The 18,186-nt window shown below is 39.0% G+C and overlaps 1 protein-coding gene across 5 annotated transcripts in view; it reads left to right on the top strand.

The window, feature by feature from the left end:
• stk32c (serine/threonine kinase 32C) overlaps positions 1 to 17,848 on the top strand; it is a 60,367-nt gene extending 42,519 nt beyond the window's left edge. For 3 of the 5 annotated variants that reach the window (XM_026309140.1, XM_026309138.1, XM_026309143.1), the window contains 10 exons: positions 2,255 to 2,428; positions 6,690 to 6,727; positions 7,572 to 7,661; positions 8,228 to 8,331; positions 8,456 to 8,572; positions 12,293 to 12,418; positions 12,723 to 12,851; positions 14,469 to 14,536; positions 15,534 to 15,572; positions 16,450 to 17,848. In XM_026309140.1, the coding sequence (XP_026164925.1) occupies positions 2,255 to 2,428; positions 6,690 to 6,727; positions 7,572 to 7,661; positions 8,228 to 8,331; positions 8,456 to 8,572; positions 12,293 to 12,418; positions 12,723 to 12,851; positions 14,469 to 14,536; positions 15,534 to 15,572; positions 16,450 to 16,645 (1,081 nt within the window). In that variant the 3' untranslated portion in view covers positions 16,646 to 17,848. The remainder of the gene's footprint in view (positions 1 to 2,254; positions 2,429 to 6,689; positions 6,728 to 7,571; positions 7,662 to 8,227; positions 8,332 to 8,455; positions 8,573 to 12,292; positions 12,419 to 12,722; positions 12,852 to 14,468; positions 14,537 to 15,533; positions 15,573 to 16,449) is intronic. The other 2 variants (XM_026309141.1, XM_026309142.1) reach the window with 2 other exon arrangements.
• The last annotated feature ends 338 nt before the right edge of the window (positions 17,849 to 18,186 follow it).

Here is an 18,186-nt window from a genome sequence, read left to right as displayed (position 1 = left end):
ACAGAGAACAAAAGGGATAAGGGAACATGCTCATGGCTAAGAGGCTTCAGTGGTGTTGCACTGGATTGTATGTTAAGAGTCAGAAATAGTTGCACGTACAACAAAGTAAGGAGTTAGATGTTCTAACCCTGCATGCTTTGTCACTTTTCCACATCTGTAATATTAATATGTGACATAGGCATATTTGTTCTGCTTTCAGGAAGTCAGAAGAATTGTTGAGGGATGATCTAACACTTTGACAGAACCATATTTACACCTTTAACCTAATGTGATTTAAAACAACTCTTCAACTAGTTCACGTCACTTTTCTTTTCTCATTTTTTAACCAGTGTTCATTATCCAGTATTCTTTCTCCCAGACAGCAGACTGTCAAATTTGTGGTCCCAGTAAATGGGAAATAAAATTGTTTGTGTTACTTCACTTCTTCACTGTCCCATCTATGGCAAGAGTCTTAAAGATGACGAGCCTTGTCATTGGCTGAGCTTTCATATGCTTCAGCTGTCGGCATGTATCTGACATTTCCTTGTCACCTCAGCAAAGGCGGGAAAAGAAGTGACAGCCAGGCCGAGCCTCTGCTGTCTCTGTCTGAGGAACCCAGATATTTTGGCGGTGGATAGAGATGACCGCTTTGTGGAACACTGAAATGCCGCGTACCTCCTCATCTGTCAACTGAATACCGGGAACCAGAGTGTGACAATGAGGTGATAAAAAGGTGACAGTGAGGAATCCCTGCCATGGGCAAACACCATCCTGGGGCTGACCATCTGCTGAGCCCGCTGTGTGTTTTAATAGTGCGGCTGAGCTTTCTAGGGTCAGGGCACGCTGGTTTACTGACTCGGACATAGGTGATCTACAATCATTTTCTATTGAGTGCACATTACAGGAGTGTCCTGTAGCAGTGTATACTGAGAAAGAGAAAACTCTCAAAAAACATTTTGAATGGTTGTACAAAGCTGAACCTTATTGTTATTATTGTAATATTTAAAGATTTTTTTTTTTTTTGCAATTAGGCAGCAAGGCCCATAATCGAATGCATCAGGAGAAATGCTATATGTGTTGTTTTTGTGTTCACTGAGTCAGTAGAGTGTGCTTTCAGCCTATTATCTATCATATCACATGAAAGTCAAGGCCATTTCATCAATTAATCTACGCAGCGTTTTAGGAGAAAAGAAAGACCCAGCAGTTCTGCAAATGGGATTTCTCTCTGGCAGAACCACCAATCCGTGGATGAGATGGAATGATCTTTGCTCGGCAGCAAACACGGGCCCCATTTCTCACTTATAGAGAGACAGGAAATTGCACCTGCATAGAACCAATCAGAATGTCCCCCTGAGTGTTCAGAGCCCAGCCTGAAGACACAGAGGGAACCTGAAGCTATAAAAAGAAATATTACCACCACAGTATCAGGGCATTAATGTGAAAACAAAGAACTGACTCAGTATCAACCACGATAAACCGAGTTTTACAGAAGAAATCAACAAGGCTCAGTTTGTTTTCCCTCCTTTGCTGCAAACTGACATGCAGGGCCTATTAAGATATTATTCCGTTTCCTTTTTTTCTTCATGTTTTTATGAGAATTTCGGTTGTACAAAAATATTTTGTTCACCGCTGTGGCTTAATGTTTTGTTCAGCGTCTGGGGCACATATTGTGGAGTGTTGCAAATCCCCACCCAGATCACTGAGAGGCTGTGTTTTAATTTGATGTGCATGATTAGTAAGCCTGATTGACAAAAATGTTTAGTGGACCACGAACAGCCTTCAATTAAGTCACAGCAAGCAAAATGGGCTGCTTCCAGGTTTTAATTTGACAGTCACTTCCCCTCTTTTTGCATTCCTTCTAATAAGTGGCATGTTAGTGCTGTAACAATGGAAGTTAACCTGTGCATGTTCAGAACCTGCCAGGAAGCCCAAAGTCATACAGCGTTCACTGACATATGTACTGATTCAAGTTATTTGTTTAGGTACGAGGCAGAGAAAGAAGCATGCAGAGGGCATGTTTTCCTGGGGTTTCACACAGATACAGATTTGCCCTTGTGTGCGTTTCTGTAAACATGTGTACTGATGTTTAACACGTGAGCTTGCACTTGTGTACACTGTGCACTGCATGCAAGAGAATACAAGCCCCTATAACATACTCTATGTACTGTATGTGTTGTTTGTTTGCTCAGTCTTTGCCTTTGTTCGTCCAGCATGTATATTCTTTTTTTTAAACTGGACAGTGACTGAACAACGTGTCCTCCGCCCCTGGTCCCAGGTACTCGTTCCAGGATGAGGAGGACATGTTCATGGTGGTAGACCTCCTGCTGGGAGGGGACCTGCGCTACCACCTGCAACAGAGTGTCCAGTTCAGTGAGGACGCTGTCAAACTCTACCTCTGTGAGATGACCCTGGCGCTGGACTACCTACAGAGCCAGCACATCATCCATAGGTACAAATTCATCTATTCATCTGAAAGCTTCCAAACCTTTTGTGAATATGTGTAAACGCAAATCACTCTCTGGGCTATACTTTCTTCATGTCATCTACCTACTGACAAATGACTAAACATTAAACTAACATTACCTGAAGGCAAACCGTCAGTATTTCTGAAATATGCAGCAGCCAGTTAGCAAAGGAATTTTGTAAACCGAAGAAAATTTAAAGCAGCAATGACTGATTGTTTAGGACACCCATGGGCAAAAGACTTCACTTGTAAGCTTAACACTTGTAAATATTCTCATATTAAGTTGGTATTGATAAAGCGTTAGCAAACAAGTAACAACAATTAACATTCATTTGGAACTGTGCGTCAAACACAACTCTGATGTTCACTCTCCAGGACTCTACCACTTTCTTTCACACCAGTGGGTAGGCCAACCAAAACAATGGTTGGGCCAGTCAAAGTAACAGAAAAAGCTGAAGCACATGCAAAAACCACATTGCCCCAAGGTACACTGCATAATCAGGTCTTCATTCTATGTGGGTTTGTTATTGCTATTTGGTCTTAAAACATAATTTGCCATGCCTGCCAATTATCCTGTCACATTTTTTCAGTTTGTGATTTATTGATCTGATTTGTGTGAAAAAGTCGCTGGAAGCAGACTTCTTCTGAGTCGTTGCTGTTTAGCATTCACACTATATTCATCATCACGGGGACAAAGTGGGATCGGATGTATATTCTGCACGCTTCAAAACAGCAAAGCAGATCCTGAAAACACCAGTAAAGTGTGTACTGTATATCCACACACAAAAGGCACTGTTTTATTAGATTAAATACTGTGCCTCAGTTTCAGGTCAAAGCCGACTTCTACAGCGATGAAACTCTGAAAACCAGCTCAAGATTGTGTCTATAACTTTTAGCATTCAAGAGGTTTTTATTTCATTGTGTTCTGCTTCTGCAGCTTGCAGCAATATTGTTAGAGATCTTTAAATTTACTTATTCACTCTTCAGGCTTGAACTGAGACACCAAAATAAATTTAAGTGAAAGTCAAATTTATTTTCTTTAAACCTCCACTCTGTTCCAGAGGTATACAGCAGTAAATCTCTCTCCTTTGTGTGTTTTATTGGGGTCCACAACATCACAATGGCTTTCTAACACGCATTAATTGTTGTTTTCTGGCTGTAAATATGACTGAAGTGGTTGTTTATAGACACATAAACACATTTAAACATGTCCATTACCATGGCCCTAGTGTTTAATCTCAGCTGCTGTTATTTTGACATTAACAGTTAGAGGAATGCATGGTGCCCTATAGCTCCCTAACTAGGATAGTAAATTAGTTTAGTCATGTTTTTATTTTGACTGCTAATGGACACTCTAGTTTCCATATTTTGCATCTGTGCGACATGGCTGCAATATGAGGATTATGCTATCCTATAGGAGACAACTTCTTTTTACTTTGTAAATTGTATTTGTTGTGAATGATGCGTTGTATTTGGTCATAAAAGCATTTTACTGAAAAAAATATAAATATACTACATAAAAGAAGCCCTCTTTTTTCATATAGTTTATGTATTATAGGTGTTTTCCTTGAATCTTGGTGTGGGCTGACTTGTATTTTGTTTCTAGGTATTTGGGCATTCCTATTTTTATTTACATTACTTCACACTCCTAAAAATAGCCTTCTTCTGTGTTTCTGTAATTGTTCCAATTCATCATCTTCAACCAGGGTGGACTTGCTGTCCACAGCTTTTTGTCCAAATATGCTGAGCACAGCAGTAAGTGTCTGTGCAGTCCAGTAAGTGAAAGAACTAGAGCCCTGCAGACTGCAGATTTATCACCGCAGATTGTAGAAAAGCAGAACTTTTTTCAAAAGCTCATTTAGACCACAACAGTATAATGCCTGAGGGTGCATGGCTGTACACTGTGAGGACCAGAGTTCGATACTACAGGAGTGGGGATGTTTTGGGAGAGTGACAACAGTTTGGGTGGTCTTCACAACGTCAAAGGATTGTTTGAGAGTTGAGACTCGGTTTTAGGGTTAACTTCGGGTTAGATAGTTGTACTGTATAAATATTTGTTTCTGCTTGTGCAGTTCTTTCATGTCGATGGACAGTGAAGCATACCTTTGGTTTTCTACATATATGACACTTATTTAGCACAGTAATAATTAAAAAATAACATATGAACCACAAAAGCTCAGTATTTCACAGTATTACACCGGTGTTGTTTAATCTGTATAAAAACACAAGAAAGGTGTAAAAAGGACGAATTACTTTAAAGGGAGGGAGATGCTGGTCTGTTTCTTGTTTTTTGTCTGTGAGTGGTGACACAAGACTCCATCAAGACTCATTGATAATTAATGGTATTGATCTTTGCATCTAACGACAGTAAATATGTTTATGAACCAAATGTTAGACCACTCTTTTCATTAAAATCAAAACTCAAGCATTAGTACACAAGCCTATACACACATAGGTGTACCTACAGTAAGCTGTGTACACCTGCATGTGTTACAGATTAGACTGACATATACTGACTGTCATAATACTTGTGTTTCATATACCGTTTGTAATACAACGTTGCAGCTGTGTATAATGCTATGTAATTTATTCAAGTCAGTTACTCTCCCATGTTTGACTTCACCAGAGGTAGCCAGTGTCTTATTTCTCTACTCTACTTGACAAAGATGTCACTGATGTATATTTCAAAACTGCTTTCAGAAATAGGTGACAGATGCTGCTTACTGTATCTATGCTTTTTTCAATGCTGTTCACTCTCTCCTTGACATCAACTGTTCTGCCTTTGACACGATTGTGTCTGCTCTCAGAGTTGCAATCCAATCCCTGGGTATCCGTGGTCGTCCCCAGCTCTACAATTTTGTTCCACCCTGTAAGTTTTTGACAGGAGAATACTATACAATTATTTTGTTGCACCAACTGAAGGAAGAAGGGTCTCTGGTTTCCTAGCAACAGTCCTGCCACCATGCCCAAGGAGGTAAAATTAGTCCTATGAGAAGAAATGAAGTAAAAGTGGATTGTTCTTTTTTTTTCTCTTCCTACACAGACCACCAAGTTGCTTCATTTGTCTTTATCTTGCACTCAGTATTTTAAAGCTCTAGCTGTCAGATCGCCCCACACAGATTTGTTCCTGTACAAAATAGGAAGTCACTTTACATGCTGTGTCATGTTGGAGGCTGTGTTCTCAAAACAGCTTTGGCAGACGATATTAGCACCAGCTTAGTCCTGCATAGCCACAGTGAACACACGCATCCTATGGGGTGTGTAGAAGCTCCCTGAAGACCATGTGTATTCTCCACACCAGCGTGACATGCGACATAATTAAATAAGCTGTGTGTGCACCATAAATTGCCTTTGGAGTGCTTGGACTAACAGGGAAAAGTGTGTGTGTGTGTGTGTGTGTGTGTGCGTGCGTGCGTGCGTGCGTGTGTGTGTGTCTCATAAAGCATGTGAAAACAAACTTGCGAGAGCCTCCAGGGATATTGGTGATGTCTGTCTTATTGGCAACGTTTGAAACTCAGGGAATGACAGTTGTCCTTCTCTGTCTGGTTCTCTCACTGACACACATACACACTTCACATGTTGCACCAACATGTAATTCTCACATGCATCAGTCTAAAAACACCTCCCACAGGCTTTTAGGCTTTCATATCCACACATACTGTACAGATCTATGTAAACCCGGTCTTTCTAATCTCACCACAAGCTATTACAAACTGAGGCACTCTCACAGTATGTGTTTATCATTTAACTGAGAATTATCTGCAAATTAAGCACTTAGTGAATCCCCTGAATGGGAAATACTAATGGCAGCAATTCAATAAGTGCATTTCCATCTGCTTATTTTTATGCACATTTTCAATTAAGTCAAACAATTGTAACACAAAAAAGTAGTGGAACATCTGGAAATACAAATTCGAAATATTTGGAAAGTCTTGACATTTCTGACTTAAGCATCCACTGAATCTTCCAGTGAAAAGTCTGAAATGAAAACATCTCATCTGTGTGGACCAGTGAGGAGCCTGTAACCTTCCTCACCTTAAAACATGAAGCAAGCATAAATGGCAGATTTCCCTCGTGTTTGCAATGACTGTGGCTTTTTGGCTCTTAAGTTTTGACTCTTACAGATAGAAAGTTGGCTAATGTTTGGTATGCTTTTGGCAGTGTTATGTTTATTGTTGCACATGCATAGAATCCAGTATTTAGTTATCACTGTTTAATGGTTGTGTCTACTTTTTGTCATTTCCAGAGACGTCAAGCCAGACAATATACTATTGGATGAGCAAGGTAAGGAATATATATATATATAACCTCTCATTTCATAATAAAGGGGGTACCACAGGGTTCCTTATTTGGTCCAACATCATTTACAATCTACATAAATAATTACTCCACTTTATGACAACTTGGTTCAGTTTAGCACCGTATTATTTCTAGTTCATCAGTTATTACTGCTGTGTCATTTCAGTAGAAATATCTACTGAATCATACCTTCTCTCACATTGAATAATGGTGTCCATCAGATAAGATCTAAGAATCGCTTAACTCTTGAAACTCCACTAGTAAATATTGCATTTGCGTTTCAAACCTTCTAGTAGTCATGCACCATAACAGAGAACCTTAAAACCAGAATATCTTATCACATTGGAGAAATTCAGTCTTTTATGCTGCCTGTGTCTTGTGTGTGACTTTCTGTATTATTTCTTTTGCTGTTTTGCTGTATATTTATCTATTTAATATGTATAAAATGTCTGGTCCTGTTAGTAAACATAACTAAACATAACTGGAATCAGTAAAATATGTAATAGCCTTTTAAAAGCACAGCACCCACACAGCAGCAAGATATCGAATCCATCCAAACAAATAAGATGCACAAAAATGACCCTGCAGTCTACTAATGTAATAGAGTAGCAAGGTCAGAGGAGTCAGGGATGTGTGCCGGACACACAAAGCCCTGAGGACATATTGATCAAACTTACTAAAATGTCAGATTTAGTTGTTCTTCAGCACACATTTTTTACATTACATTTTTTAGCGATAGATACATTGTTGATACTTTGTTGCCTCTGTATGTCATCATGGACATTTATTTAAAAACACCAAGACTCAGGATTATGTGGTTTCTTCTCAGGTCACGCCCACCTGACAGACTTCAACATAGCAACAATAATAAAGGATGGAGAGAGAGCCACAGCCTTAGCTGGAACCAAACCCTACATGGGTAACTTGATTTACAGGTTGCCTCACAACCATCTTATCAATCATGTCTGGTGTTATCATGGAGGTCAGATTGCTTAGTACAAATAAATATCCTTATTACACGAAAAGCTTGTTGTTTCTGGAGTCATGTTACATTCAAATGAATAGTCTATCAAGACAGAACGGTCTTTAAATTTACTTAAAGTTTAATTCATTTGAAAAAATGGCGTCTGACATCTGTTGGTACCTACATAAGATGTGATTAAGTTCCCAGAATTAATTGTGAGCGTGTGACAAGCTAAAAGTAGTTACACTGTGCTCAGATTAGATACTGCTGCTAGAAGGTGCTAGACTGAGAGTTCTGCTTATTTCTAAATCATTAGAAAAGAGACACTTGTGTGAATTAGATGATTAAATTAAATGAAATTTCACGTATTCGTGAAAAGCTGATGCCATAATGCATATTTTGTGAATAATGAGGAAAAAGGAGTCTTTTCTGATATTTTGGCTGGCTTTTTACCACATATAGAGGTAGTGTTTTAAAAAGCTTTTTCTGCTGTAGAAGTAATCCTCTGTCTGTACTTTCAGCCCCAGAGATCTTCCAGTCTTTTGTAAGTGGAGGAACAGGCTACGCCTTTGAAGTAGACTGGTGGTCACTAGGGGTGACAATCTTCGAAGTGCTGCGAGGATGGGTAAGGCATGATGGGATTTTGGGTTTTTATGTTATTAGGTTGCAGAACAGGACTACTGCATTCATACACTCTTCTTTCTCTTCCTCATTTCTTTTCTCATTTGGTCACCCTGTTTCCATACCAGAGGCCCTATGACATCCATGCCAGTAATTCGGTGGAGTCCCTGATTCAGCTCTTCAGTACAGTCAGTGTCCAGTACAACTCAGCCTGGCCCAAGGACCTGGTTTCTCTCTTAAGGAAGGTGAGCTGGACACAATTTTGAAAAAAAATCCTTCTTAGTTTATGGATGGGTGCAGAAGGCCTGGAAATTGTATGACCTATATTCATTGGACATAATATTTTTTTTACAAACCTAAATTATTAAATGTGTCTCAGTAAAACCAGAGCCTACAAAAAATATACATGTAAGAAAAAAAAATAAAGTGATAAAGAAATTCAGATCTAAACTTTGGAAATCCATCCATCCATCCATCATCTATACCCACTTACTCCTTAACCAGGGTCACAGGGATCTGCTGGAGCCTATCCCAGCTCTCTCTGGGTGAAAGACAGGGGTCCACCCTGGACAGGTCACCAGTCCATCACAGGGCCACATAGAGACAAACAACCTCACACACTCACACTCACTCCTATGGGCAATTTAGAGTCACCAATCAACCTGACATACATGTTTTTGGACTGTGGGAGGAAACCAGAGTACCTGGAGAAAACCCACACAAGCACAGGGAGAACATGCAAACTCCACACAGAAAGGCCGGGTTGCGAACCCATGACCTTCTATCTTTGGAAATGTCTGAGGTTTTTCTGGTAAAGTAAAATCAAAGTAATTTGAACCTGACTCCGGTGCCTGGACACAGATGGTCATCTGTGGAAAGAAGAGCAGGAAGGAGGACAAGGATGTAGAAGTGACATCAGGGTATGTGTTGAGGTAAAAAAAAACAAAACACTGAAGCAACAGGAACAGCGGATGCAGCTACTGTTGGGAGTCTTGGGCAGGGGAGAGGGAGGATGAGCCGAGACCCTCAGGGCAGAGAAGAAGCAAAACGACAGATGGGATCTGAGGTATGGATGGGAAATGGGTGAGAAGAAACGGTTTGTGTGTGTGTCTGTGTGTGTGTCAATCGTTACTGCTGATAATATTCATTTTTCAACCTTATATCGAGGTTAAATAATATAATACTGAAAATGTTATTTTCTTATAGTTGAAAATCTGCCAGTTTGATGACATAATTCCCTTTGCATCATTTGGCAAAAATTTAAATCAACACTGATTTAGAGTCAGACTAATTTTCAATAATTGTCTACCTTGTTCTAAACATGTGAAACCATACTGGAAATAAATTATGTCATCCCCACCGGCAGTATTTCTTTAATCGTTTTAAGACAAGATATTTCGACAGAGTGTAAATGTGAGCAGGAGTGCATGCATTTGCTGCGTGTCTGAGTGACTGAGTGTTCTGGATGGAGCATTGGTCTCTTCCGCTCTGCTGCTGATCGATTACCGTGTCTGGACTCCACTGAGCCAGACCTCACCAACCCTGCAGGAGAAAACTGAATCAGCCTATGACCAAAGGATGAAAATAAAACAACTTGACAACAAAAGCCACATCTCATTATCATTTTCATTGTTTGACCTGAGGTGAAAAATCCAACAGATGGCATTCCATTAAAAACACAACTGCCATCAGCATCAGTTTTGATTTCCTCATTGGTATGAGAGACTCCACTCGTGTGGTATTCATCTGTCCTGATCCCTGAAACAGTTCTGATTTAAACCTGATGAGAGGCTGATTTGATTAACAGTGCCCCCTGTTGGTTATCACATCATTAAGGGCTAGAAGTGATAATTTTTCCTCTTCATAATCAGGCTATGATTTATAGTGGCAACATGTGTGTAGTTTTTCTCATTTAAAGACCCAACATCTTCAAAGTAAATAAATAAATATTTATCAAAGAAATAATTATATCAAAAATCTTTTTTGATTTTCATTGTAAAAATGTTTGATTCAAAATGACCTTTGTCAAAATCTTTTTTTTCATTATGGTATTTTCCACAGTTGTGGCTAATGTCACATTTTATTTTAATAATGTCACTTTTTAAGACACTAGTGTCAAGTTTAACCACAGTGACTAAATTTAGCAGGCTAGTTCCCTTTAGGTAGAGCAGCACAAGATCAAAGTTATACACATTTTTCACAAAACGTTATTAAAACTTTTCATTTTAGGAAAATACATGTGTGAGTGATAATATTACAAATAACTGTTTCATTTAGTTGCTCCAGCTCCAGGCTCCTGGTATTATGTGTGCTGCAACAATGTCATGGAACTGGGCCATTTTTAAAATTTGTTTCATCTGTGCTTTTCCTGCTGACAGCTTAAAATTCCTGCTGTAAAAATACATCTGTTCAGAAATATAAACACAGTATGCAATTTTGTCACTGGCCTCATTTACATTTATTTAGCTTAATGAGGCTAAATGTGCTACATACTTAAGGGGCGGACTAGGTTGTGAACTTTAATATTACAGTGTAGGAGCTGGCTACTGGAGCCAGCTGTGCTAACTAACTCTTCACTCACAGCCCAGCTACTTAACTGGTTAGGTAATTAGTCAGCATTTCTTTTTAAGGAAATGAAAAGACAGGGATGTTTAATACAACGGCTTTAGGTTTGCTGAGTGCCAGTTTCTTTGGCATTATTAGTGCTCTAGCTAACAGGAGCAATCTGGCTAATTTGGGTGGCAGTTGTTGCTGTTCTATGTGAGTAACACTGTCTTAAAACAGTGACATTAGGAAAAAGCTAAATATTAAGACATGAAAAAACAACACAACAATGACATTTGAGTTAAGTTGTTGGCTCATTTCTATATTTTACCCAATTTATTTTCAGTTACTTTACAAGAAAAGGTGATGGCACATGTTTGTAGTTTCCTGGTTTTGTGGATAAATTGGTCACCAAAGTCAACAAACACAACATATTTTAGCTGATAAAACACAGCATGATCTTTGATGCCTTTATTAAACACACCCATTAAATGTACAAAGTAATGGTTAAAAAAAAATAATGGCAATAGTGTTTTAATAATCGGTTGAGCCCCAAAATCATGATGCTCCCTTTGTACGTCACTGCTAGGATGATGTTTAGATGTTGGTTCTGTTTACCATACTTAGAGCATTGGCTTCCTCCATGACCATAGATACCATGTCTGTTCAATGTTTTTGTATGGTTGACTCATAAACAAAGATGTTCATCAGCTTTAATGAACTTTTCACGCCTTTAGCTGTTACTCTGGGTTTCTTTTCTACCTCACTGAACATTCTGCGTTGTGCCTTTGGAGAGATGTTGGCTGGGCACCCACTTCTCTGGAGAGTAGCCATAGTACCAATATGTCTAAGGCTGGTCTGATGAATATCACTGAGATTACTCAATTCTCATTTCATTGATTGGACCAGTGTTGCCATTATGTTTTCCACCATCAATTTGTTTGTTTAATAGATGTGTTGAATAAACACATGAAAGATCCTTAGGGTTTTTAAATGTGAACACATATTCTTACACCAAACAGTAAAAACTTCAAATATCAAGACAGTCATAGCTCCACTCACCATGGAAACAAAGAAGATGAAAATATTAAATATGGGTTATTTTATGCCAAGGTAGTTTTAGAGAAGCCATGAAGGAGAAACAATATTTTTGACACTTTGTTATGTCCACCCAGCCACACACGCTGGCTATTCATCTTTCCTGTGAACTACACAATGAAAAGGAAAGAAACCACCAAATTGAACATATTTCACCCACATTTTGAGTAGTTTATTTTAGCTTCCACAGAAAAAAATCTGGCTGAGAGTGAGGAGAGAAGTTGTGAAGTTGATATTGCTGCTTGGAAGGTGACAAGATGTAGGTGACATTGCTGCATCTGTGTGTGTGTGTGTGTGTATATGTGTGTGTCTCTTATCTCCAGCTGCTGACAGTAAACCCAGAGCATCGTTTCTCCAGCCTGTCTGACATGCAGACATCTCCCTACCTCGCTGATGTTAACTGGGACTCTGTGTACGAGAAGAAGATGGAGGCTGGGTTTGTCCCTAATGTTAGTGTGAAGCAATCAGATATCAACACACACACACATACACTTATTTACACATACAGTAAACACTTGTAAACAAACACAGGCACACTTTCACATTTGTGATCCACAAATGTAGCAACCAGATAGTGCAAAAGAAACCAAATGCAGCTTCTTCACTATATAGTACATACACATGGACTTGTGTGTTACTTGTGTTATTCCATACATTTAGTACATTGTGCATTGTGCATCTATACTGCAACTGATGTATGATCCTGGGCGTGAGAGTGTTTCCAATAAACTAGTGTGCATGTCCCTCCTACAGAAAGGTCGCCTCCACTGTGACCCCACCTTTGAGCTGGAGGAGATGATCCTGGAGTCACGACCCCTTCACAAGAAGAAGAAGAGGCTAGCCAAGAACCGTTCTCGAGATAACAGCAAGGATTCACAGTCGGTGAGTGACAAATGCACAGATTTATACGTCACCCAGATCCTATGTTTATCTTATGGTAACATTTATGTTTCTGCCTGTTTTGTCGGACCAGTTGAACAAGCTGAAAACCCTCACATTGAGAATCAGAACCTGAGATATCTGGCATGTTTTCTTAATTCAAACTTAAATCAGGTTACTTTAATTACACTCATTGATTAATTGACAATAACAGAGAAAAATTGGTACAAAGGAGATGCATTTTGTGTGTAACTTGCCTGTGTGAAACAGGGTCACAATCCTCAGGAGAATAATCTGCACAATCTTCTCTATTTCAGCTTTAGTTTCAAATGATAAAATAGTATAAGTCTGCAAGATCCCAACATTAAAGACAATATTGTATGTTCTAATGAGGAGGAGGATTTAAGGGATGTCAAGATAAAGGTTGAATTGAAGTTATCTCTACTTCTGTCAAAAGGTCTCTATTCGCTTTGATGACAGAAAGTTCATCTTTTTCACATCTGAAAAGGTTATTTGCCATTTCTCCAGTAATGTGCTCTTTATAGATTTGTACAGATTGGCTTAGTATTATTTAGGTGCTAAAAGCACATGTAAAGGGACCAGCACATGTGTCTGAGCAATAATTACTTGCTGAATTGGCATATTATTACATTTAAATTTGCCTTGTCAGTTTTAACAGCATGGGTCAGTCAACACTGGTTTGTATACGTTATTGGTAGTTTTGGTGGTGACAGAAAGAGAGAGGCAAATGAAACTAAACTAAAAAGAGAACGTGATTGAAAGATTTAGTAATGGATTTAATGGCCCCTGAGATTATTTACTGACTCAGTACCAAAATGGAACTGGCAACCTATTCATTATGGTCGTAAGTATATTTTACTTCTGTTTTAAAGAAGAGTCCACTTACAACAATGGGGGGAAAAAGTTAACAGAGTTACAGGTTCTACCAAAATTCTGAAAGTTATCACATACATGATAAATTCTGGGCCACTCCTGGTGTGCTAGAACCAGCCTTATTCTGCATACACAGTATTCTCAGAGTCTCTTTTTCTTCGTTGCATTTGAGTGAAGTCAGACAAAAGATATCTTCTCTATATTTATGAGAAACAGCCTGCTCCCATCAGACAGTCGTCATGATATCAGTGGTATTAATGTCAATCTTTGTGTGTGTCTGTGTGTGTCACATATTATCAGCGTGTGCAATGAGCGTGTACCTCAGTATAGTTCTCAGACATGATGTCTGTATGTGTGGCACATGCATGAGTGTGCCTGCGTGTGTGTGTGCTCATGCTGCTTTATTACTGGGATTATTAAATTAAGGAGCCTTCAGTGCTGTTGTTGTTATGGCCTCAAGTACCTTCGGAAATATGAGCTTCTATTTTTGTCTCAGGCCAAACATCCAGTTGAGGAGGGCTCACAAACAATTCACGACCTGTTTAAAAAGAGCAATGTAGGGAAAATGGGAATGAGGACGAAGACGGTTTCACCCCAGAGGTCACACAGTTGACTGATTGAAGCTGGCATAAGGTTTTATGTGAAGCCTTTGGTGATGATAACAAGATTGATGTTGATGCTTGTGTAGATGACGAGCAGGATGTTTTGTCTGTTGACTGCCTGCAGGAGAACGACTACCTACAGGAGTGCCTTGAAGTGGTGCAGCAAGAATTCATGATCTTCAACCGTGAAAAGTAAGAGAACACAAGAGCAGTAGGCCATTTATAATATGGGTTTCCTGTTTAGTTATTCAACAGTGATGAACCTTTTAGACCAAATGCAAAGGTGCAAATTATTACTACACATGTATCAAAAAAAAAAGAAGAAAGAAACCAGCTCATCATAGATGTATGACATTTTTGAGTTGTCACTTAGAAGAAAACTTGCTTTGTGAGCTTATATTTTAAACCTCCCCAGACTGTAACTCAAATAAAACCCTTACTGTACCCTTAATGTATACCCTTAGAGTTGCAAGTATTTACTAATTACTAAAAAATTAATTGGGTATGATATATTCTATGTAATTCTTTATATTCTATGTAATATTTTTTTAAACTGTTTCTGTAATTAGTTACAAGAAATCAACCTTTTAAAAGTTTTATTCTAATACATAATGACATAATATAGGCACCGCGCAGTCAAACAAATTGGAACTGTACATTGACACTGCCAGCTGAACTTCATAAAATGTTTTACACAAACTTTGTATTTGTTTTGTTTTTGAATGTCAGTGGAGCTGGTTCATTATATCCACAATAAGATCATATGTATTGTTTTGTGTTCATAAGAAGCTCCTGTATTTCATTTGCTTGGTGCATTGTGGATAGTACTACTTCTCCAGCACACTCAATTTTTTTTTTTTTTTTTAGTAGATAAACTGACCTTTTTGTTTATTTCTTTAGGTTGTGAGTGAACATACTAATTTTCTAATTTTATAAACTCAAAATCTGCTTATAATTTTTGATTTGATAATTCAAAAATTATAAGTACTAACTGTGGCAAGTACAGCAGGTCAAAGCTAAAGTTGCAATTGGATGTTTACTGTGAGCAGTTTGGGTAATAATATTCCCCTTTGTCATTGTTTATTCTCCCAAAGACTGATCTGATTCAAACCTTTGCGATCATCTGACAACTTATTTTTGTTGTGATATTAGACTTTGCTGACTTCACTGCTCTGTTCCCACATCTCAGCAGCTGCCCTGGGGAGAACAGCATTATCTTAACTGCTAGGTATATTGATTAGATCTACAAAAATAAAACCTAACATATTTCTCCTGTACTTAAACCATGATAGAATGGATGGATGTGGAGCTAACACTGAATATACCCCAAAGCCGCACACACCACCAAGGAGATAAGGAAAGTTAGGAACTTTTATCGGCTGCAGTGTGTGAAGTGGCACAAGAAATACTGACTCCACAACAATCCAAAACCATAGAGCATGCAGTGTATCTTCTTAAAGCTACTTATATAGGCAGGCATTGATATTACAGCGGAGTGCTGCATACGGTATTACTCCAAACTTGTATGACAAACAATGCTAAATCACAGATAACAGAATGCTCATCCTGCTGTGGCTAAACCTTGTACATCAAATCCACTGTGTGTGTCTGTCAAATGTACACAGTGCTTCATAATGAGCTCTGTCGATCGTAAAATACGTGTTTTATCTGCAATGTACAGGGCAGAATAGTGCTTCAGTGCTGCTTTAAGTTATTGCCTCATTTATTATTGACTGAGTCTGGCCACTGCATCATTACTGAAATCCTTCTGTATGGAAATATCTCATAATATCCTATTTCTCTAATTAATGTTAATCTACTTCTATTTATAATATGTAGAATTATAGAGAGTGGAGCCAAGCTCTATATAATAGACTCAATGCCTGATTACATTCAGTTAGTAGCTGTTTCCTTTATAATTTTACTTCTTTTTTGAGTACCATATCTGCACGAATTCAACACAATTCAACACAAACACAGTTGATATTATGGCTGCTATACTTTCTACAAGAAGTAAAAGTTGAAATGAATTTCTGATTTACACTGATGCATGTAAATATTAACATATTCACACACAAAGCCATGTGCTTCTCTGCCCCTCTCAGGTTGAAAAAACGTCAGGAGGAGGGTCAGTCAGAGGCTGGGGGCGATGACGTCAGTGGAGACGGGGACAGAGAGGCCGAAGTTGGGGCCACTGACGATGACGCACCAGAGCCTGAACCAGATCAGGAGCCGGAGCCCGAGTCCTCATCTAAACTGAGCATGTGCGGCTCAGTGTGCTCCTCCCCCGGCAGCTGCTAGCATTACATCAACTCACAATGGCGTTCATGGGTCTCTCTGGCCGCTGCATTGTTTGTGCCATGCCAACAGATACATTCTCACCTCTCTCCTTTGTTGTAGCCAAGAGCAGAGGAACCCCACAGCAGGGTGACATGACGCACAGCAGGACCCAAAATGCCTCCCACCCTTTCCCATCTCTTTTGTTGTCAGTAGCATCCTTCCAGTAAGGCATGAATGAGGCAGATTTCCAGTCTTCTCCTACTGTACCTGTCCACCCTAGAGTAAGCTCTAACTTCTATGCAACGTTACATTATAGCATGACAAATACGGTATCATTTAATAAGAGGTGTTATTGAGGAGAATCAAACTTCACGTGCATGATGACATCCCAAGCAATAGCACTCTACATTGTTTGCAGGATTGGTAGTTTTTGATGGAGACGACCTCCCCTCTTAGCCTTCCTGTTCAAAATCTGATGGGGATGACTGAATTATTCAGCTCATGCATGCACCCGGTTTATGTTACTGCCGGTGTCTTCAGTTCACTGCTTTTTCATGTAAAGTGTGCCCTAATTTTGAAAAAAGATTGTTTTTTCATTCTTTCCTGGAGCACCTTCCTCCAGCTGCAACGCCTTTCTTACAGTACAGCTTTTCTCCGTCAGCCAAGACATCGTGGTTGTTTTCATGTTGTAAACCTGTTAAATGTGGTGTCAGTTGATGATAATCAGTATTCATTAATCACATTGTAACCATGAATGCATTTTAGGTCAGAGTACTACTTTGATTTCCCTTTTAATCATCAGGCAACTATTCTTTGGCCAAGCATTTTAGGATGAGAAGTTACTGTGGTTTATGGAAAATCAGTACAACAATCAGAATGAAAGGTTTTGCATGTCACTGTGTAATGGTTACCAAGCTGCAGTAGATGTAGTATGTCTTTTAGCTCTGAGGTCTGCTCTGATTCAAAGTGCATTGGGGAACGCTGTGGGGTATAAAGACCAATCACCAACAATCATATCCTGTAAGAATTTATTAGAAAGCTCAGTTTGCTTCACTGTTTTGTACAAAAATCATTTCCCTGCAGAGTTTGCTTTGGGGCTGTACTTACACGTGTAGCTGTGCCCTGTTGGTACTTCAAAATTGTATAGATGAGCTAGTCTGTTACTGTCATAGTGATAGTGCTACAGTTAAGGTGGTACCATAAATCTCAGTCTAAACCTGGGAACATGTAGCAAAAGTCCACCTTAAACCCCTAAAGCCTAAAATAAAATGAACACCATGTAAATAGCATACACTGTAGTTAATTAAATTCACCACAGTTTTATGTGGAACTGCGAACTGGACATATAAACTAAAGGAAGAGCTGTGTGAAGCTTTGTATTGCTTCATTCTCCTCTTCCTTCCAAGTGTGCAGGCACAACTTGTAGGCAACATATGCCAAAGCTTTTCTACCATTTGCATAACCATTTCTAAGGAACTTTGATTGTGTGAATGTATGTCTCTTTTTCCCAGTATAACATAGTCAACGTTCCTTCATTTATACTGTTGTATTGTGATCATGTG

Source organism: Mastacembelus armatus, chromosome 15 (assembly GCF_900324485.2).
Source record: "Mastacembelus armatus chromosome 15, fMasArm1.2, whole genome shotgun sequence".
Taxonomy (NCBI): domain Eukaryota; kingdom Metazoa; phylum Chordata; class Actinopteri; order Synbranchiformes; family Mastacembelidae; genus Mastacembelus; species Mastacembelus armatus.
The sequence above is the reverse complement of the archived record's forward strand: the minus strand, read 5'-3'. Positions and strand labels throughout refer to the sequence as shown.